Source organism: Triturus cristatus, chromosome 8 (genome assembly GCF_964204655.1).
Source record: "Triturus cristatus chromosome 8, aTriCri1.1, whole genome shotgun sequence".
NCBI classification, from domain to species: Eukaryota; Metazoa; Chordata; class Amphibia; order Caudata; family Salamandridae; genus Triturus; species Triturus cristatus.
The window spans coordinates 1,189,173,605-1,189,195,844 of NC_140591.1; the positions used below are offsets into that span (position 1 = coordinate 1,189,173,605).

At 47.9% G+C, this 22,240-nt stretch overlaps 1 protein-coding gene across 1 annotated transcript in view; it reads right to left on the bottom strand.

The window, feature by feature from the left end:
• LOC146805595 (gamma-aminobutyric acid receptor subunit gamma-3) overlaps positions 1-22,240 on the bottom strand; it is a 1,239,042-nt gene that overhangs the window by 15,858 nt on the left and 1,200,944 nt on the right. Inside the window, exon 7 of the mRNA XM_085623813.1 lies at positions 8,042-8,077. Coding sequence (XP_085479939.1) covers positions 8,042-8,077 — 36 coding nt within the window. The remainder of the gene's footprint in view (positions 1-8,041; positions 8,078-22,240) is intronic.

Genomic DNA, 22,240 nt, shown 5'->3' on the forward strand with positions numbered 1-22,240 from the left:
GCGGGATACAGACCTGACCGACGCGGGAGCACAGGAGAGGGCAACACTCCACGTGGCCCCCACGAGGCGAAGGAAGACACGCAAACAGGGCACCAGGCCAAAACGGAACACCAGACAGGCCTGCCTGGAGCGGTGGAGTCACGGGAAACGCCCTAGTCAACCACGTCGGACGATCCGAGGTACGGAGCAACCGAGGAGCGTGGCAGTGCCACAGTACAGCACACGAACTGCATATAGGCCACAGAGACGACGCTATCCACAAACGGCCAAGAGCACACGCGCCACCTTCACACATAGCCACGTACAGGGAGCGCTGCGCTGGCTACCAAGGAGGAGGAAGTGGGGTCTAGTAACAAGAGCCCCCAGAGAATCAAGCACACAGGGAACAACAACAACACCCCAGGCAGCCCCCCGAGCAAAGCCACCGACGGAACGAGCGCCAAGGAAGTGAAGATGAGTACCCCGGCAGGGTATGCGATTGCACCCGTGCAATTCCTAACGAAACCCGGAGACCCACTGATGAAATGGGAGGACTGGAAGGAATACATAGACAATTTCATAGGGGTTCTGGAGGACGAAAATGAAGAGCAGTTCACTCCTCAGAGAAAAAAACGCATCCTGCTACTAAATCTGGGCCCAGAAGGACTGAGAATATACAAGAGTCTGGTACCAACGAAGAGAGAAGACACAGACGACGATGTGTATGCGCATGCAGTGGAGGCCCTAGATGAGCGATACCGCCCCACCATCTGCGTTTCAGTGGATAGATATAACTTCCAGCAAAGGAAACAAAGGGTGGGGGAATCCATCGAAGAGTACGTAGCAGCGTTGAGAAAGCTAGCAGCCCCGTGTAAGTACGCACTGCGGGAAGATGAATTCATAAAAGACCAGGTGATCATGCACACCACCAGTGCAAACGTGCAAGACAAGCTGTGGGCGAGTGGGGACACCACACTCAAGGAAGTAATGGTCATAGTGAAGAGGGCAGAACTCTCGAAGAGGTGCGCCGACGCTACCAAAAAAGAGGCGGTCACCCCAACCATGGTGAACAGGATACAGGAGGGAGATCACCGCAAGGACCAGAAAAACAAACAACCCATGGCCAAAGGGACTAGCAGATGGCAAGGGAAACAAGCGGACAGTGAGAACAAGAAAACGTGCTACAGATGTGGGAGTTGGTCCCACGAAGCCCACGACAGACGTTGCCCGGCGTTCCGAGCCAAATGCCTACACTGCGGTATCATGGGGCACTACGAGAAGGTGTGTCGGAAGAAACAACAGAAAGGAGTGGTGAAATATGTTGACCAAAGCGCAGAAGACCTGGAGGAAGCCGCAGAGGAAGAAGTGGTCACCGTCTTATGTATATACGATCAGGTATTGAGCGTGGACGCCAAGAGATCAACCAAACCCGTCCTAGAGATGTCCATGGGCGGCATCACCATTTCAGTAGTGGCAGACACCGGATCCCCATTTACCATTATACAGAGAGCAGTGTGGGAAGAACAGTTCCAATCCAAGTTGGGCCCTGAACTGGAGAAACTAGACATACGACCAGTTACCTATAATGGGGATCGCATTCCCATGCTGGGTTTCCGACGTCTACTGTTCGAGTTCAGAGGCCGATCCGGGTGGAGTAAACTGTATGTGGCCGAAAAAGGACCCTCTGTCCTAGGATGGTTAGACCAGGGCGACCTAGGCATAAAACTCGACCCAGGAGGAAAGGAACAAATTCTGCTCACAGAACAGGAGGAATGGCCGGACATGGACAGATGGAAGAAGAACTACCCAAAAGTGTTTGGGGGCACTGTAGGAAAAATGGAGAAATTTCAACATAAAATAGTGCTCAAGGATGGAGCCACGCCAGTGGCACATAAAGTGAGGAATGTGCCCATTGCAGTAAGGGAAGCCGTCCAGACAGAACTCCAAGATCTGGAGAAGAAGGGCATCATAGAACCCATTACATGTGCCGAATGGCTGGCGCCCTTGGTGGTCGTGAGGAAACCCAACGGGAAGGTCAGGCTCTGTGTGGACCTGAGAGAACTCAATAAAAACATTGTGGTGGAGAAATTTCCCCTTCCCAAGATAGAGGAGATGTTGGCAAAAACCAGAGGAGTTCAGTGGTACTCCACCATTGACCTTACATCAGCTTACCACCAGGTAGCTCTACACCCGGACAGCAAAAGCCTGACATCGTTCATCACCCCGTTCGGGTGCTACAGATTTTGTCGCATGCCGTTCGGGCTAGCCTCGGCGGCAGCTGTCTTTCAGAAGATGATGCACAAATTGTTCAGAGACTGCGAAGATGTACAGTACTTCCAGGACGACATCCTAGTGATGGGGAGAGATAGGAGAGATCATGACCGGAAACTAGAAAAGGTACTACGAACACTAGAAGCCAAAGGTCTCACGGCAGAATGGTCGAAATGTCGGTTGGGACTGCAATCGGTAACCTATTTAGGCCATGAAATTGGGCGACAGGGGATCACACCCAAGGCGGGGAACGTGAAAGCCATCGCGGAAGCACCGCCCCCCAAGAACAAGGAGGAGGTCAGATCGTTCCTGGGGATGGCGGAGTACTATAGCAAATTCGTGGTACATTTCGCATCCAAGACCTACAACATGAGGAGGTTGACGAGAGAGAGCACAGTGTTCCAGTGGACACCGGAAGCCCAAGTGGAATTCGAAGTCATCAAAAAGGGAATCCTAGAAGCCATACCACTCAAGGGGTACGACCCACAAGGCGCCACCATACTCATCACCGACGCCAGCGACAAGGGGTTAGGCGCTGTACTCATGCAAGACCGAGGAAGAGGGGACACGGAGACAATCAGCTTCGCCTCCAGAGCACTGACGGAGACAGAAGGCAAGTACAGCGTCATCGAGAAGGAGATGTTAGCGGTAGTGTGGGCCATGACGAGATTCCGGCAGTTCCTATGGGGTACCCGATTCCTACTCAAGACGGACCACAAGCCGTTAGTGAAGGTATTAACATCGAGCGGGCACGCCAGTGCTACACCCCGGATATCGAAGATGTCCTTAAAACTGCTGGAATTCAGATATGATGTGGAGTACATTCCTGGAAACAAGAACCGAGTGGCGGACTACTTGAGTCGAGCGGCGGCCATGGAGCCGGGAGAAGAAGACCCAGCGGACAAGGGAGAGATGGTAGCTCTCATAGAGGACCAAGAGAAGATCATCAGCATACAAGAGTGGACGGAAGCCTATGAAGAAGACTCTGACCTTATGGAAGTAAAAGCGCACATCACACAAGGGTGGCCTGACAAGAAAAAGGTGAAAACCAGCCTCAAACCATTTTATGAAGTGAAAGAAGAACTGACAGTAGGAGACAAGGGCATATTCATCTACCGGGGAGACAGAGTAATTCCCCCCACGAATCTCATCAACAAGCTGCTGGACTTATTGCACGAAGGCCACCTTGGCATTGGGAAACTCAAGGCCAGATCGAAACAGAACTACTGGTGGCCAGGTATGGATGTAAGAGCAGAGAGGCATGTCAGGGAGTGCCCCCAATGTCAAGGGGCCGACAAAACACTGAGACCACTACGTCCAGCTCTTGGGAAATTCGACACTCCCTCAAACCCGTGGGAAGAGTTGTCAATAGACATTCTAGGACCGGTGCTGGATGACCAGAGCATACAGAAATACGTGTGTGTCCTCATCGACCGTTATTCTAAATGGCCAGAAATAAAGGTGAGCGAATCCATGGACACGGAGAACATCCTGGAGTTTTTGTCGGAAACATTCACCCGAGAAGGAATTCCCAAGTCCATCTTAAGTGACAATGGACCACAGTTCACGTCGGAAAGATGGAATCAATTCATGGGAAGAAACGGCATCTCTGTAAAGCACACGGCCATATACCATCCGGCAGGCAACGGTCTGGTGGAACGATTTAACAGAGTGGTGATGGGGGCCATACAAGCGGCCATCACCTGTAATAAAGACTGGAAGAAAGCGTTGGAGAACATGGTATGGGCCTACAGAATAACGCCCACAAGCACGGGGTATAGCCCGTTTCAAATTTTGAGAGGACGTGAACCCTTCACGCACGACAACAGAATCTGGAAGGAGAAGGTGGTGACCAGCGAATGGTCCCCGGCGGTAGTGAGAGCGAATCTGGAGAGAGCACAAGCCACCTACACCAACAACTACAACAAGAGGAGGAACGTGAAGGACACTCATTTGGAGAGAGGAGAATGGGTGAGAGTAAAGCTGGCGACCCTACAAAGGAAGGGAGACAGCAAGTACAGCAAGCCGATGCAGGTTAAGGAAGTTTATGATCGAGCTGCCCTGCTCAGTGATGGGAACGTGTGGTCGCAGGACCGCATGGCCCGGTGCAACAAGATATTGAGATGGGAACAGTGGGATCCGGAAGGTGAGGACATGGAAGACGGGGATGAAGAGAACAAGGAAGGCGGAAGTGAACAAAGGGAAGAAGCAGGTACAGGCGAAGAGCAAGAAGGTGTGTTAAGGGGTGAGGCCCCAGTGGTAGAGATGGACAGGCCGAGAGGCTATATGAACAGCGAAGGAGCGATGAGTGGAGGAACAGAAAGCGAGGAAACGCAGAGCCAAGGGGCTCGAGGGAACATTGGTAAGGTGACCAGGAGTGGAAGACAAGTTGTAAGGCCTTCCAGGTTCCAAGACTTTGAACTAACCTGCGAACTGTAAGTGCCTGATTTTTGGTTTGGTAAAAGGGGGAGATATGTAGCGGTCTAGTTGTCATAGCGTCACGCTGACGTGACGCAGGCGGCCGTGCTGGCGCCGGGGTGCGCGCGCAGATTAGCGCGCCGGGCAGCCAGAGCGGGAGTGCCGGCCGACGCTCCTCGGTACATGTTAAATTGAATGCTAAATAAATACAGCGATAGCCCAACACGTGCCTCGTGTGATTATTGAGCAACATTACAGATGGCGAACGCTGCGGTGCCGGCGGCTGAGTCGCGGCTGGCCCGGGAGATCAACAGACGTGGCCTGGAGCTGTGGCGGGGCCGCGGCGGGCACGCACGCACCGGGGATTCCAGGAGGCCGGCGGGCCGTGCGATTGTAATCGCGCTCATTCGGGGCTGCAGGAGGTGGAAATCGGCCCTGATTGAGTCCCCCCCTTCGTCACCTCGCTTTTACAGGACTGCAGTTATCCTCTGTGCAGTGTGAGGGGCTATACGAGCGCTCGTCCGGCTGGATGTGTGCTGAGGCCTGGAGCGGTTGGTAATTGATAACGGCCGTTGCGAGCGGAGTGGCCTTCAGGTTGACTGCTGCAACTAGCGCCTATGGTGGCATTCACGACGTGGGACTATTTACTGTGGCACACAACGGTCGCTTTATCCTAATTGAACCCTATGAGACTTGCAGGGGTGTAGTTACTCTGGTGCTGGGGGGTCCTGGCCTCACCTACTGTGTGGTGATAATTGCAGCTTCACATGCTGGCCCTGCCCTGAGTGGCCCATTACTGACACTCCCAACTGCTGGAGAGGTGCTAGGGGAGAGCGCAACGGACATATGTGTGCAGGCGGGGTTGGCAGAGGGCACCCAGAGCACCCTAGGTGCGGAGCGCTGCGGGTCGCATGGCGCCGCTGACCAGGAGCTCAACGGCCACATAGTGAGATGCATGGCGGAAATCCTGATCCACAGATCCCCGCTGGCACGGAAGAAGAGGTGGGATTTTGAGCGGATCAGGTCGGGCGATGTGGATTAACGCAGTTGGAGGCGGCATAGCAGGAAGGATATCAGTGCCACTATACGGATATCAGCCCTGACTTCTGCCTACATAGGGAAATTGCGGACCAGAAGGTGCCTGGGAATGGGTGCATTGGGTCATATTGCTGACTGGAGGTTCCCTGCTGCTGGGTCTATCCATAGATGTACGGCGCAAGATGGGGAAGTCGGATGCGCGCCAACAGAGGCTCACTTTCGAATCTAAGAAGTGCACTCGCCAGCAAATGGCGGAAGGGGAGCGCGGACCAGAAGTCATGTCCCAACCTCAGCAGGAGGGGCTCGGTGGAGACGCGCAATCGATTCTATCGGAGATGCGGCAGGGGTTTGCAACAATGGTGGAGAAGATGGATGGGCTCACTGGTCGTATAGATGCCATCGCCCACAAAATTGATAGCCACGAAACTCGGATTAAAGAGGCGGAGCAGAGGATTTCGGAGACGGAGGACACCACAGCCCAAATGCAAAGCGCGCTGACCCAGATGGATAAGCTCTTGAAGCTTATAGCGGCTAAAAATGAGGATATCGAAGCGCAGTCGCCGTAATAATATCCGCTTGTTGGGCATACCAGAAAGTATGAATACGGGCCAGATGGAGAAATACGTTGAGCAGCTGCTTGCTGCGGTGATAGGAGTGGAGTCCCTGTCATCCCACTTTATTGTGGAAAGGGCGCATCGTGCTCTCGGCCCCCGACCCCCGCCTGGGACTGCGCCTAGGCCCATTATCGCACGCCTACTAAATTATAGAGATAGGGATGCGGTATTGAGAGTGGCCAGGGAAAAAAAGCAACTGAATTATAACGGGGTGACATTCGCTATCTTTCCTGATTTTACCACACACGTGCAGGAGGAACAACGTAAATTCATTGCGGTCAAGCAGAAGTTGAGACAAGCTCAGATAGACTATGCCCTACTGTATCCAGCCCGTCTTCGAGTTACTTATCAGGGCACCCAAACAATCTATATGAAACCGCAGCAGGTGGAAGACTTTCTCAAATCCCTAAAAACTCGACAGAGGGTGGCATCTGAACGTGGCAGCCCTCAGGGGCGTCTTTGGATGATGTGGAATGACAGCCCCCGGGGTTGATGGAAATGGGCATCGGGGGCTGTGCTGCCCGCAGCGTGGCTCAGCTTGAGCTCCTGATGATGTTTGGTTCTCTGTCGCTGTAATGTGCTGACATGTACGCTGGAGGCAATACACCTGGACACTGTCTGGACGTGATAGCCAGTCGGACATACCGTTCGCCTACGTGGAGACTTGCTAATTAATGCGGGTCTCTTCGGTGGGCAGGGGGTATTCGCGGGCCGCCTAGTAGAGTTACCCCCCTAACAGGTATACCCCAGAAGTTAAATAATTTGTGGGTTGGATGTATGTTCTCTTTCAGCCCAGTTTCTCATTGGTATGGGAATGTTTTGGGATATTTGATTGAGGGGATGTTTGAACGGTGGGGGGGTGGGATGACTGGTACTGGCATAGTTGGGGTGCTTCAGTGGGTGGGGGAGGGGAAGTGGGGAGTGTTTTTGTACAGCTTGGACGATGTCGGACAGTGATATGTGACAGGACGAGTGATGAATATTGCAGGTCTATGAGGGACTGGGGTATGTTGCAGGGTTGTTATATATATAACATAGTATGCTATGACGACTCAGGAGAGTGACTCTGTAGTAAAAATCTTGTCCTGGAACGTTCGGGGGTTAGGGGATCCCAGAAAGTGCAGAAAGATATTGGCCTATTTGGATAGGCAGCGGGTCCAAGTGGCACTGCTGCAGGAGACACACATCAATCCACACTCCCCCCATACCTTTGCATCGAAATGGGCGTCTGTAAGGGCCTTTTCCTCTTATTCATCATATGTGCGCGGTACTGCCATTCTGGTTAAAAAGCAGACACCTTTTGTGTTAGGTGGCACGTTAACAGACCCGCAGTGGAGATATGTAATAGTATGGGGGAGACTGAGTAGAGACTCGGTGTCGATTGTTAACTGCTATGGCCCCAATGTTGATACTCCCGAGTTCTTTACTAATGTGTGGGGGAAGATTGTTTCTCTAGGGTCTACTCACATTGTTTGGGGAGGAGACTTTAATGTCGCCTTGAATCCTATGCAGGATAGGTCTAATCCTGCTCCGTGTCATTACACTAGATCAAGGGAGGCACTACAGGGTATTATGGAGGAAGGAGGGTTAATAGACAGATGGCGGCACACTCATGCACAGGTGATGGAAGGGACCCATTCTACATCTCGCACTGGAACATGGGCTAGGCTTGATTACTGCTTTTTATCACAGGAACTGGGGCCTAGCATCCGAGCTGTCACGCACCTGGCCAGGACCTACTCCGATCATTGCCCTGTCTGTCTTACGATTGTGCCTCCTGGATATGACAGGCCTAGACCTACGTGCGGATGCAGCCGCTCGCCCTTCTAGACTCAGTGTTTCAAGCTGAATTGGGGGAGGAAATAAGGGATTTTTTCCTCTGTAACAAAGGATCAGTAGATAGCATAGAGGTTATCTGGGAGGCATTCAAGGCCACTATATGGGGGTATTGTATCTCAAAAAGTGTTGGCGTCCTGCGTGATCTACAGCGTTCGCTTAAGAATATTGAGCAGGATTTAAAGGGGCTGGAGGAACGGATGATACGAGGGGAAGCAGGTCGGATACATGCAGAATTCAGGGAGAAACTTTCTGAGTATGAAAACGCTGCAGCCAGGGAGGTCAAGTTCAAGGGGCGATACTGGGTGGCTCGACGATATGGTGAGGGTGAGCGTCCTGGGAGGGCATTAGCCGACATTACGCGTTGTCCGCGTACCAATACGCAGATATTAGAAATAGAAATGCCTGGGGGTCAGACATCTCAAGATACTCTGGGAATCCTTGACGCATTCACTTCCCATTATACTACGTTATATACCTCACAGCGTCAGGGCACGGCGGATTTAGATGCGTTTATGGGAGATATAGCGCTATGCTGGCTCAGTGATACACATAGGGAAGTCCTGAGTGCGCCGTTTGAGATTGACAAGATCAAGGATGCCATTATGTCCCTGCAGAACGGGAAGGCGTCTGGATTGGATGGCCTCCCTGTGGAATTCTATAAGAGTTATATAGATACCATGGCGCCAGTACTCAAGGAAGTCTTTGAGGAATCCCTCGAGGTTGGTATGCTCCCGACATCAATGAGGGAAGGGCTGATAACATCACTGCTGAAGCCGGGTAAACCCAGCAACTCCTGTGACTCCTTTAGACCCCTTTCACTCCTAAATTGCGACACTAAGATTCTGGCCAAGGTTTTGGCTAATCGCCTAACGTTATTGATGGATAGGATTGTTCTCCCTGGCCAGTCGGGGTTTGTCCCTGGGCGGGCTACCACCCATAACTTGCGCACACTGTTCTCGCTAATACAGAATGTAGACCCGGAGCTCCCACTTGCTGCCGTATTTTTAGATGCCACCAAGGCTTTTGATTCTGTGGAGTGGGATTATCTGTTTGGTGTGCTACAAAAGATGGGATTTCCCAGGGTATTCATTTCCTGGGTACAGTTGTTGTACTGTCAGCCCACTGCAAAGGTGCTGATAAATGGTCATATTTCCCCCTCGTTCCTTATTTCGCGGGGCACCCGGCAGGGGTGCCCGCTCTCTCCAATATTGTTCGCCATTGCGATTGAGCCGCTTGCATGTCGGCTACGTCAGAAACACCAAGATAAGGCCTTTCGGTGTTATCAGCGTCAGCTTCTTCTATCATTGTACGCTGATGATGTCACGTTATATGTCAGGGATCCCCAGCAAAACATCAATCCCTTATTGAGAGAATTCTTGGTGTTTGGAAGATTGTCCGGAGTGCATATTAATTGGGGGAAGTCGCAGATATTTCCCCTTACGGCCGCGGTTCCTAAGTTCCAGCCGGATTTTCCGCTAGAGTGGTGTGCCTCTGACCTCCGCTATCTTGGCATACAAGTGACTAGGGATAAGGAAGACACGCTAACATTGAATTATGGGGTGGCCATTACGAGACTGGCCAGTAATGTCACGAGGTGGATATCGCTTCCCTTGTCGTTCGCAGGTAGAGCATCCCTTATTAAGATGATTGTCCTTCCCCAATTTCTTTATTTCTTTATCTGTTTCTCAATATTCCCTACCACCCTGGGGCGTTCTTTTTTAAAACGTTGCGTACTGATTACGAAGAACTGCAAAGTCAGCATGGTATGATAATTGCTCCAACATGTCACATTGTCACACTTCTAACCATCATATAATCCTTGTTGTTTGGAATTGGATTTCTGTCTGGTAGCGGTATGCACCCTGTCCAAGCAGGAACCACTATCCTAGTCAGGGTAGTTCACAAACACACCATAACTTAACTTAACTCAGGAGGCAATGTGTGAAGTATTTGTGCAATACATCAAACAGTAACACAGTGAAAACACTATAAAAAGACCCCACACCAGTTTAGAATAATAGACTAAAACAAGACCAAAACGCCAAAACGTCCAAAAATCCAATCAGTAGAAGTCGAGAAATGAATTTTTAAAGATCAAATGCAAAAATATCACTTCAAAGCAGTAAGCGCCTAAAGTGTTAATTGGTTACACCGGACTGGTAAAAACTTAAGAGTTCAGTCTGACCGTGAGCGTTCACCAGATACAGGGACTCACCTAGGCTCAGCTAGGGTTCGGGGTGCAGCCGAGCGATGTGTCGGTGATCCCCGCACAGTTGGGGTGATGCACCAGATTTCTCCACGCAGTGGCGGCAATACAACAGTTCCTTATGCAATGCACCGGCTCTAAAGTACGGCATTTCCAAATGAGATGCCCCAAATATCTTCACGCTGGAGAGGAGATGCGTTGATCTTTCTCCACGCAGTTGCGGCGATGAGTTGGTTCCAAAGAGGCAGTTTTAAGTGCACTTCATGCTGTAGTGGCGATGCATCGATTCTGCTCTTGCAGCATAGGATGCGTCGGTTCTGATCAGTGCAACAAAGTTTCTCACTTGCAAGGGCCCAGGACAGGGTTGGCCCCACTTGACAGAGCAAGGCTTGCAACAAGCTAAGTCCAGGTGCTGTTTGTAGGTTGAAGAGAAGTCTTTCATATCCCTGAGACTTCAGAACAGGAGGCAAACCAACAATCCCTTGAATATATTTAGGTTCTGGAATGTATTTATGCAGGTCCAGTTCTTCTAACTCTCAGGTAAGAGGGCAACAGGCCAGCACATCAAAGCAGTCTAGCAGAGTGGCAGTCCATCTAGCAGCACAGCTTGTCCTTCTTCCAGGTAGAATATCCTCAGTTCCAGAAGTGTTCTGAGTGGGTGGTCTCAGAGGTCCAGTACGTATACCCAGTTGGGCCTTTAAAGTGAGAGAGTGCACAAGTCCCTGTATTTCCTGCCTTGGCTCCAGACTGATTGTAGGGATTTGGGGGACATGACACAGCCCTTTCAGGTGTGTCTGCTCCTCCTTTCCATCCAGCCTAGGATGGCCTATCAGTATGTGGATGACACATCAGACACACCTAAGCTTCCTTTCTGCATGGCTGTCTAGAGGGAAAGAACAAAGCCAGCTGTAACCCACTCCAGACATGTATTCAGAGACAGGCAGAAGGCACCAAATGGTTACAGTAATAAAATACCAACTTTCTAGAAAGTGGCACTTTTAGAATTGCAATTTAAAATCCATATTCACCATAAGTTGTGTTTTTAAATTGGGATGCCAGAGACACCAAATTTGGGGGCCCCTATCTCTTTGCAATTGGAAATTAAACTGTAATACAGCAAGCCCAATGTTATCCTAATGGAGAGACAGCCCCACAGTAGTGAAAAATGAATTTAAAAGTATTTCACTACCAGTACATGTAAAACTTAAAAAAGTGCATGTCCTATTTTCTAAATACACTGCACCCTGCCCATGGGCTTTCCAGGGCCTACCTAAGGGTGACCTATGTGTAAAAAAAAGGAAGATTTCAGCCTGGCAAGGAGGTTAACTTTCCCGGTCAACATGGCAGTTTTGATCTGCACCCACAGGCTCTACAATGGCAGGTGTGAGACGTGTTTAAAGGGCTACTTAAGTGGGTGGAACAATCAGTGCTGCAGGCTCCCTAGTAGTATTAAAATTTCAGGCCATGGGCACATGTAGTGCACTTTACTAGGGACTTATAGGTACAGTAAATATGGCAAGTATGGATAAGCCAATGTTACCATGTTTTCATCTATAGAGCACATGCGCACTGGCATTGGTTAACAGTGGAAAAGTACCCAGATTCTGAAAGCCAGCATAACGAAAGCAGGAAAACAGTGAAAGCAGGAGGTCTGAAGACAAATAGGAAATACACCAAGGATGCGAGGTCTAACACTTAGCCCTATCCGACAACATGAATATGGATTTGCGCCTTCTGATCTAATGTCATCCGGAGGTGTTAGAACTAGTTACATAAACAACAGTGAACCATTGTGAATAAATGCAATACCCCATGTAAGTGGAAGATCCTTGGATTATGATTGAAAAGGGTCTCCTCTATCAGGCTCTTGGAGAACAATGCCATTTAGAAAAAGCAATCCACATCTTGTTGCACGTAGTGTTAAGCAAGAAATATAATCACAGAATGAAATTCATGATACAGCATCCATTTTGAACAAGACAGTGTTGAGCTCTTACTGAGGCTTAGTTAGCCTAAGCCAGAAAAACACACTTTCATTGATGATGATTTCATTTCAATTGGATTTGCTCCATGTCAGTATACATGTGTGAACTGAGGTACAGAACAAATAATAATAATGCACATTTTAGTTTAAATGTACAGCATCTTCCTCAAGGTGTACAAGTGAGTCATTTAACTAAAGGAAACTTGTTGCAGGAACTTTGCATTTAGAAGAAACGTGTGAATGTCATTCTCTGGGGACCTCACAAACTTGAACGAAGTATACAGATAGCTCTAAACAGATTGAAGGTTCTTTTATGTCTTGGTAAACAAATGGCTTTCAATACAAACAAGAAAAATCCAGCAAGACATCAACGGGACTAGCCGGATAACTGCCACAATATCATGGTAAACAATATTGTTGACATAAATATAATTTACCACAATATCGGGCTTCTATACTTATAATGATAAGCACAGAAATCTTAGGAAAAAATATCATTGACACTAGTATTGTCCAAAAATAGACAAAAATATCAATGTTGTAATGTAAATGGAGTTAACATAGTATATGTTACATATTTAATAAGCAATGTAAATTTAAATATATATTTAATGTAATGTAAATTAAATGTATTTCACTAATATTTAATTATGTATGTTTGTATGTGTATATATATATATGATGCAAAACATTTGCTTTATATCATATCATGTTTTTAATGTATTACTATGAAAAATATATATATTTGTGTATATATATATATATATTGGCTCCAGGCTCACCCTAAACTGCAGAACTCGTGACGGGTGCTGCTTTCCGCTGAAACGTGAGGGCGAAATCACGGGAAAATATACAACTACAAACGTGGAGCACTCACGGGACATATTCCAGTTGAATTTATTTCAGCAAATGCATTTCGGCGTCTAGCCTTCTTCAGTGCTTATCAACTTGACATTAGGCATTGCACATGTTTAAATACATTGTAAAACGATCTAATTGGAGAGGCACACAATCACAGTCAGTGACGAAGGACAAACACAGTTCAAGGTCCCAATACCTCTTTCCTGGCTGCCATGTCAGCGTGTGTTTAAATACTTGCAACTTGATTGAAAGCATATCGTTTTTACATTTGAAAGTTCTCAGTCTCTCATAGATGCTTTTTAGATGAAAAAGTCAAATGTCACTTATATTATAAAGTAATATATACAGAAACCTGTAGGATGGTGAAACATTTGAGACCCTGGCAGACGAGGGACGGAAATAGAACATCATGGCACAGGCAATTGAAGGCACAATGGCTGTTGTATTTCGAGGGGCTGGATAAGTCATGCAGCATGCAAGTGACATTTGACTTTTTCATCTAAAAAGCATCTATGAGAGACTGAGAACTTTCAAATGTAAAAAAGATATTTTGTTTAACGATGTTTTGCCTGAGCTCACAATGAAAACAGTTATATTTTCAAACAATTTTATGCCTTGTTAAATGAGTTCAAGTTCTTTTTTAATTGCATCCTCATTTGCGAGTCACTGTTCGTAGTTCATAGAATTCAAAGGACCACATTGTCCATAATTCCTTGTTGTGCATAATGTAGAACATGTCCTTCCACAATCACTGATTTTTCATTTATGTGACCTTTGGTGCACTGTATCACTCAATACTTCTTCCGTGCTTTTAAAGGATCAAATTCCATTTGTGGCATAAAGTAGAGAATTATGACATTTACCAAGGTCACACCACTCCTTTCGAACAGCTGAGGTTACTTTCAGTTCGTTTGTGCTGGTGCCTTTACAGATTTTCCAATGAGCACTGCGTGTAAGGCAAGGTTGCCTTTGCAAACCCTGGCTGTTTCCAAATCTTTCCTTAATGCCAGGCGGGCTGCGCAGCCCTTCCTTGAAACACTCCGTCCATATATATATATATAAAAAACACATATATATGTAATAAAAATATAACATACATACATAATAAAATGATAAAAATATAAACAATCGATTTTAAAAAAAGAATAATTTAGACAATAAGGGCTTGATTACATTGCGGTAAGAAAATTCTCCGACCATCAGTCAGAGCCCATTCTTACCGCATCGTAATCTCCTGATGGAATAATTTCCGACCGACCCATTTGGATGGAGTCCATCGGTCGGTCTCAAATTATTCCAAACAGGAGTTCAGAATGGCTTACGACAGGCTGTCCGCTTTTCGGAATGCCTTCACAAATCCATCAGCCGACTCTTTCCGGCCAAGGGATTACACTGGCAGTTTCCCACTGCCTTTCTGTGCCGGCCTTTCTGACACAGAAAGGCATTGGGAATCTGTTTTTGGGGCCCCCAGCAGGGCCCCAAAGGCCGCAAGGCCACCTTATGGCTGCCTAGGGGGCACCTATTGTGGCCCCCTGTTCATCCCTAAACCCTTGAGGTGCCTGCCACCGGGTGCAGGGATGAACTGCATCTCTGCTCTTTGCCATTAGAGCATGCATTCCATTCAGAATACATGCTCCCATAGCAAAGTAAAGGATTGCAACCGAAACCTGTTCCTAACAGCTGGGCTGTAACCAACGACAGGAGGTTGTTCGGTTCCATTTCACAGAGCGATGTCGGCCAGACTCAGGTTCGTCCGACTTCGCGATCGGGCCCTAAATAAAATATAAAAATTGAAAAATCCCAAAAAAACATTTGCAGAAAATACTATAAGCGTTAAAATAAATTTCAAAATTGCACATTAGGGAAAGTGTTGGACTTCAGAGGGTTTACATTTACTACTCTTACTCCAGTTACCGCAATAATAGGGAAAGTGTTGGACTTCAGAGTTAGACTTTCTATTCTCACTACAGTCAGTGCAACAGTAGGGAAGGTGTTGTATTGAGGGGTGACATTTACTATTCCCACTTGAGTCTAAGCAAGTCCAAACCACACAACAGTAGAGAAAGCACTGGATTTCGGAGGGGTAAAATTTACTATTACCATTCCAAACTGTGCAACAGTAGAGAAAGCTGTGGTCTTTGGAGAGGCAAAATGTGATATTCCCACACCAGTCTGTTGCAACAGTAGGGGCAGTGTTGGATTTCAGAGGAGTGAAATATACTATTCTCACTCCAAACAGGGCAAAAGTAGGGAAAGCATTGGATTTCAAGGAGTAAAATTTATTTTTCCCACTACAAACAGATCAAAAATAGGGAAAGTGTTCAATTTTGGAGGGGTAAAATTTACTAGCCAGTCAATCAAAGAAGCTTTTTTCTACTATGCAAGTCATAAACGCGTTTCAGATAAAAAGTTTGCGAATCAAGAGTACAAAGGTTCAAATCTGAGTTAAAACATTTGTGCAAAGAGGCAATTATAGCTATCATTATATCAAACATAACATGATAAAACAAAGTTAAAAAGCAACAAGTGCAAGACAGTCTTAAGCACCTTGGCAGACGAAATGGGCCTCATATGTCCTGATGTGCCTACATGCTCCTACACAAAATTGAAGGATTTCATCATGATCATTTACCAGCCCTGATTTGGTTGGAACGTAGGTGCCACATCCACCTCAAGAATTTTGCCACCCGGATTGCATACCTGGGTGACGGATCAGAGCAAAGGATTTGCAGGGCTATGTTGTGGGATCTTGTGCCCAGGTTCTTACAGAGCTGAGCCAGCCATGCTTTCCGTGGGCCAACGTAAGTGGGGCAGGCAAAAAGCACATGCGAAAATGATTCTATATATCTTTCGCATGCATGAAATTTGTTGTCCCCAGTGGGGGACCATTTGGATGAAAAGAACTTCAGGGGCAAAGATCCTGATATAAATTGGAAGTAGAGTATTCGGTCCAAAGGCTTTTTAATAATATTCCAACAGGGCTTGAGACTCAGACATGGTTTTATCTGAAGAAAGAGCCTCAAGAGTGAAATAGGGTCATAGCGCCTAAACTCCTCAGGTGCAACCATTTCCCAGTAAGTTTCTTTGAGGCTATTTTTTGACGGAAACGTTGAGGTGGAAGGGGAATCCCATAGTTGCGATTATCCCATTTTATTGATCAGACTTCTCAGATCTCGCAGCCAGCTAATTTTGTGAAAGTGATCCAAATTTATGATATCCCTTAAGCCCTCTGTATATACTGCCAGTTCCTGCGTACACCATAATCTACGCCGGAATAGAATTGACTGTAGTCTGGCAAAAACACATTCTTGGTTATTGTTAGCTGGGTCAAGTTCTCTAGGCCCCACAGCTCAGCCCCTTAAAGGACTGAGCTCACCACTTTGCTGTTATACATTTGAAGTACCGGGCTAAGGGTCTTTGTCACAGAGATTTTAAATTACTTTCTAAGGGTACCAGCTAACTGCCGATGCTTTAGTGCCATAACTGCGATGTGGCTTCCACCTCATGTGCTTCCGCAGTTTGATGCCCAGATAGACAAAAGCATCAACCTACTCCAGAGGTAGCCCATCCATCATCATTTTCCCTTTGAACGATCTGTGCTGATTGAATGCCATCAACTATGTCTTAGCGACATTAATTTTAAGACCCCTCACAAGACAGAACTCTTCATAGCGATGGAGGGCACTCTGCAATCCACTCAGTGTTTTGGAGATTATCAGCGTGTTATTCGCAATCATTAAAATGGAGATTTTTCGTCCAGCTAAGACAGGAGGATCAGTGAGGGTGGCATCAAGGAAGTTTGCGACCCCATTTATGAAGAGAGAAAACAATGTGGGAGCCAGCACACATCCTTGGCGAACACCCTTACGCATAGGGAAAGGATCTATCTTGTTTCCTGCTGCCCCCCAACGTATTTGTGCATAATTTTCCTCATGGAGGAAGGTGACCAGGGAGAGTAAATCAAGAGGCATCCCCATCTCCTTCAAGACCTCCCACAATTTGTTCCGTGAGGCCAGGTCGAAGGCGGATTTGAGGTCAACATGCTGCCTTTGCCGAGAGTAATAGTTTGCCAGTATATAAGAACAAAATGAAAGACCTGGTCAGTTGTGCTAATATGGGCCATGAAGCCTGCCTGTAGAGGGGTGAAGATGGAATTTGCCTCTAACCACGCCTGGCCTTGGCCAAAACAAGCCTGGCCACCACTTTCTGTATGGACTCTATAAGCCTTATTGGCCTATGGTTACCAGGTATGGATTTGTCTCCTTTTTTATATATGGGAATTTTCTCCGCCTCCCACCAGGTAGCTGGAATAGGTGCTCTTTGGGCTATGGTGTTAGCGAGTAATAGTATGTAGGTTGACCATTTCGGTCTATCATACAAGAAAATGTCGGCAGGGATACAGTCTAACCCTGGAGCTCTACCACCTGTTAGAGCACTAAGTGCACCACTAGCATCTGCCTCATCGAATACCGTGCCAGCAGGGAAGGGATAGGTCGGAAATGGTAACTTATCCTCTTCTTCATCTTCAGCAATTTGAGTGGCAAAATGGCTAACCCACACATCAGGGTCAACGTGATTTTCCAGTGGCTGTGCTATTTCACCCCTGCCCCATTTAACCACATTCCAAAACCACTTGGAGTTGTTGCTATCACAAGCACATTTTAATCCCTGCCATCTGTCCTTGTCCCAAGATTTTTTGGTGCAGTAAATAACATTCTTGTAGGTAGTCCCAGCAATACGTACTCTAGCCGCAGCACCCAACTTAATTGCTTCACCAAGCGCTTTACAGGCACATCTACAGTCATGATTGTACCAATGATGTTTGGGCATGATGTCTTTCGCCCTAGTCTTACTTTGTTTTTAGAAATGCCCGCAAATTTTCAAAACCAGTAAGTTGTGCAGCTGTGTGAGTTCTTTGGCCAATTCATGGGAGGAGTGGCATGTCTCCTTCAATCTAACTGTACTCTCAAGCTCGCTACTTATGATGGATAGTGTTTCTGGACATGCTGGAATCCTGGGTCATTTAACGCGGCGCGTATTGTTTGAAACTAAAAGATCACTAGTAGTGGGTAAACTAACTGGTTGTACTGGTACACTAAGATCGCTGAATATGAACCGTGAGCAGAGTGGATTATTATTGCTCTCTATGCGTGCCTGAATGGCCATATCCTCAAGGGTATGGCATAGGTTCAAGCTAACTAGGAGGTAATCAATGCGGCTTAAATGGTAACCATTGTTAAAAGTGTTTGACCCTGGCCTATCGGAAGTGGGTTGGCAGTTTGCTGCCCTTAAGCCATGCTCCAAACAGAGAGCCTTTAATTAAATAGCAGCCTCAGTCCAACGTTTAATTGGTGTAGTTCCAGAACTGGGACACCCCAGTGCTCATCCTCCTCCATCGCGAGGTCATTGTCCTCACTTTCAAGCTGTTCAAATGTTGTGTTTGGATACCCAGCAACTACAGCTCCAGCTTCTCCTGGGAGAGTGTTTAAGAGCCCGCCTAAGGCATTGATGGTTTCAGATCTTCACCCCCCACTCAGGCCTCTGGCATATACATTTACAATGGCACAAGTTCCATATGGCAAAGCGCCACCATAATTGCAAGAATCACTGCATTCTGAGGGTAAAACCCAGATCTTGAGACCTATATCTTGTCTAACCCAGATTGTGATGCCCCCCAGCGGGCGGCCACTGATACCCTGGGTGTTTGGGATATAATAATTTAGGTATCCAGGATGCTAAAGCAGCTCTATGGACCAGGTTTTCTAGAAGGCACATACATCACATTTTTCTGTATAATTATTCCAAACAGGAACATCGCCCCTATTCCTCAACCCAGCGATGTTCCAAGATAATTTAGAAATGGTGCACGACGTTTAGCATATGTTGGTGTTTAGCGCAACATTAGGAGCTGTGAGGCCAAATTCATGATTTGGCTGAGATCAGGGGATCCTATCTCAATTAAATAATTCCTTGTTAAGAATGGAGTGGGGTACGTGCTGGTGCATTCTATCGGAACCGCCACCGAACCCGGGGGGGGGGGCGGAGGGAACCATCAATCTATCTCGATAAACATAGATAAAGTTTGTTAGGAAGCAGCAAGGACATTTGAGGTGGATTCACTGGTCCCACCAGGGGGACTGAACTTAAGGCAAATAGTCGTTTCAAAAAGATGTTGTCTCCATGAGTAATAGGCTACCAGATTCTCGACCAGGTCGTGATGTGTTAGAGTAAGAGCTATAGCATCCGTATCGGCCCTCAGGGTAGAGTGCCTTCTAGCCCCAACAATGTCGTCCCTTATTATGGATCAGCATCCCCGCACTCGCCTGATTCAGTGAATAGATTTGTCAATCAGGGACGCCTCATCCTCTATGTGAAGTCTGGGTCCGGGCTTGGGTATGTTGGTCAGGTATATTGTCCGCTTCCATGCTGGGATAGTGCCACTGCCATGAAAAGGGGGATACCTGGAGGCCCAAGGGGATGGAATGCTTGTTGGAGGGGCCATCGTCTGTTTTAGCGCGGGAAAGTTAGAATGCACCATCCTGTTTGGTTTGTCGCCCCATGTCCTATTTGGAGCATGGTGAAGTCCCTTTGCCCTGCCTTGATTTGTACTACTGGCACTACTACCACCAGCTTCTCTATTGGTGGTCTGAGGACCCCCTATCAGTGGTTGATAGTTATCCAATCCACCCTAGTCATATACCAAGGGTATAGGCTTGGATCCTAAGTTATCTTTTAGTAGTTGGGCATCTATATGTATCCTACTGAAGGATTCAGAAAGACGACCTACCACTGCCTTAAGTGCTTTTATTTCTTCAGTCACATTCAGAATTTGGACTATTAATGAGCTTGACACAGATGGTTAACTACATATGGGGTTTTTGTGTGTGTCTGTAGTTCCACTAGGATGGTCTGCTTTTCCCCTGTTGCGAGCAATTGAGCTCGTCAATGGGTCGGCTTTTCTTTTGTTTCGTCATTTTGCCTTAGGCCCCCCTTTTAGTGCCTCACTTTTTGTTTCCGTAAGCTTATCCACAGCATCTGCCGTATCTAAAAGTTGAGCATAGATGTTACTGCACTGGAAAATAAAGAGGTCATCTACAGACACTTCCCCCTCTATAGCTGTATTTTGAACCCCACTCGGACTAGGTTTTGGGACGACTGTTTCTAGTTTCCTCTCTTTTCCTATGTTGAGAGATGGTGAATTGCGGCCATTAAAGAGACTATAAATGGGTCTTTCAAGGGTCGTGGAACTATGTACTGGGTACAAGGTCTGTGTGATTTGAGGAGGCCCTCAAATTCATACAAAAGGCTATCAATGCAGTGAAGTACCCTCGCTCCCCCATCTTTATGACCCTCAGTGGTGATTGTGGCAGTTTTACTCTTCTTTAGTTTGGCAGCTTTCGGGCCCTCCTCGTTAGCCTTTCGCTTTCCCATTGAGGAGCTAATACACAGCACACGGGCCCCAACAGATGGCACAACAGTAATACTGCTACATGAGCAAGGGGAATGATCAAACAATACCTTGGTCCTCAAGTCCTTAGTCCTCAGAGGAACAGCCAAGAGATGTGCAGGCGTGGGTAGCAGTGGTGTAAATGTCAAGGAGGTGGCCCAGTCTGACATGCACAGACTGGCCCGCCCTTGGCCCGGGCTTCCCCCGTGCGTGTCCCGGGCAAGCCAGCCTGCATCCCGCGCTTCAGGAGCCCCAGCACTCTTGTGCACCTCCGGGCATGGTCGCTGGCATTGGCGCCTCCTGGCGCAAAGGACCCTGAGAATTCTTTTTTTTTTTTTTTTTTTTTTTTTTGAAACCGTTTATTGCAATCTCAAGAATATACAGGTATGGGCCTACAACCTTCCGGCCGGCCGCTAGAATGACAGGAGCATATGACATACATTCCAAAACACTTGGCGTTGCGGAGGAGCAAAATCAGGAGGTATCAGCGTCGTGGGCCACATCACTCCGACCCCACAATACGGTTTCATTTTAAACAAACAACACAAAAAACCACACGACCCTGAGAATTTAAGTGTCCGATGCAGCAACTGGTGGCTTGGATGGGCTCCCACGCTGCGGGAGCCCCGAGTACTCTTATGTGCCTAAAGGCACGGTCGCTGGCATCGGCACCTCCTGGCGCAAAGGACCCTGGGGATTGAAGTCCCCAATGCGGCAATGGTGGCTTGGACAGGCTCCCGCGCTGGGGCAGCCCCGAGCACTCTATTGCACCTCTGGGTGCAGTCGCTGGCATCGGCGCCTCCTGGCACAAAGGACTCTGTGTATTGGAGTCCCTGACCTGGCAACTGGTGCTTGGAAGGGCTCCCGCACTGCTTGAGCCCCGAGCACTCTTGTGCTTCTCCGGGCACAGTCGCTGGCGTCGGCGCCTCCTGGCGCAAAGGACACTGGGTATTGATGTCCCCAGTGCGACAACTTGTGGCTTGGATGGGCTCCCGCGCTGCGGGAGCACTGAACACTCTTGTGCAGCTCCGGGGGGCGGAAGCTGGCATCTGCGCCACTTGCCGCAAAGGACCCTGGGAATTGAAGTCCCTGATGCAGCAACTGGTGGCTTGGATGGGCTCCCGCGCTGCGGGAGCCCTGAACACTCTCGTGCGCCTCCGTGCGCGGTCGCAGGCGTCGGCGCCTCCTGGCGCAAAGGACACTGGAAATTGAAGTCCCCATTTGGCAACTGGTGGCTTGGATGGACTATTTTAATTTCAGTCTGTTAAAAAGTAGGGAAAGCATTGGATTTCTGAAGGGGGACATTTACTATTTGAACTCCAGCCAGCGTGACTGTAGGGAATGTTGGACTTTGGAGGGGTAAAATTTACAATTCCAACTCCAGTCACTGCAACAGTAGGTAATGCGTTGGATTTCAGAAGGGTGAAATGTACTATTCCTATCCCACTCAGTGTGACAGTAGGGAAAGTGTTGGACTTTGGTGGGGTAAAATGTACTATCCCCACTCCAGTCCCTGCAACAGTAGGGAAAGCATTGGGTTATGGAGGGGTGAGATTTACTTTTCCCACTCCAAACCGCGCAAC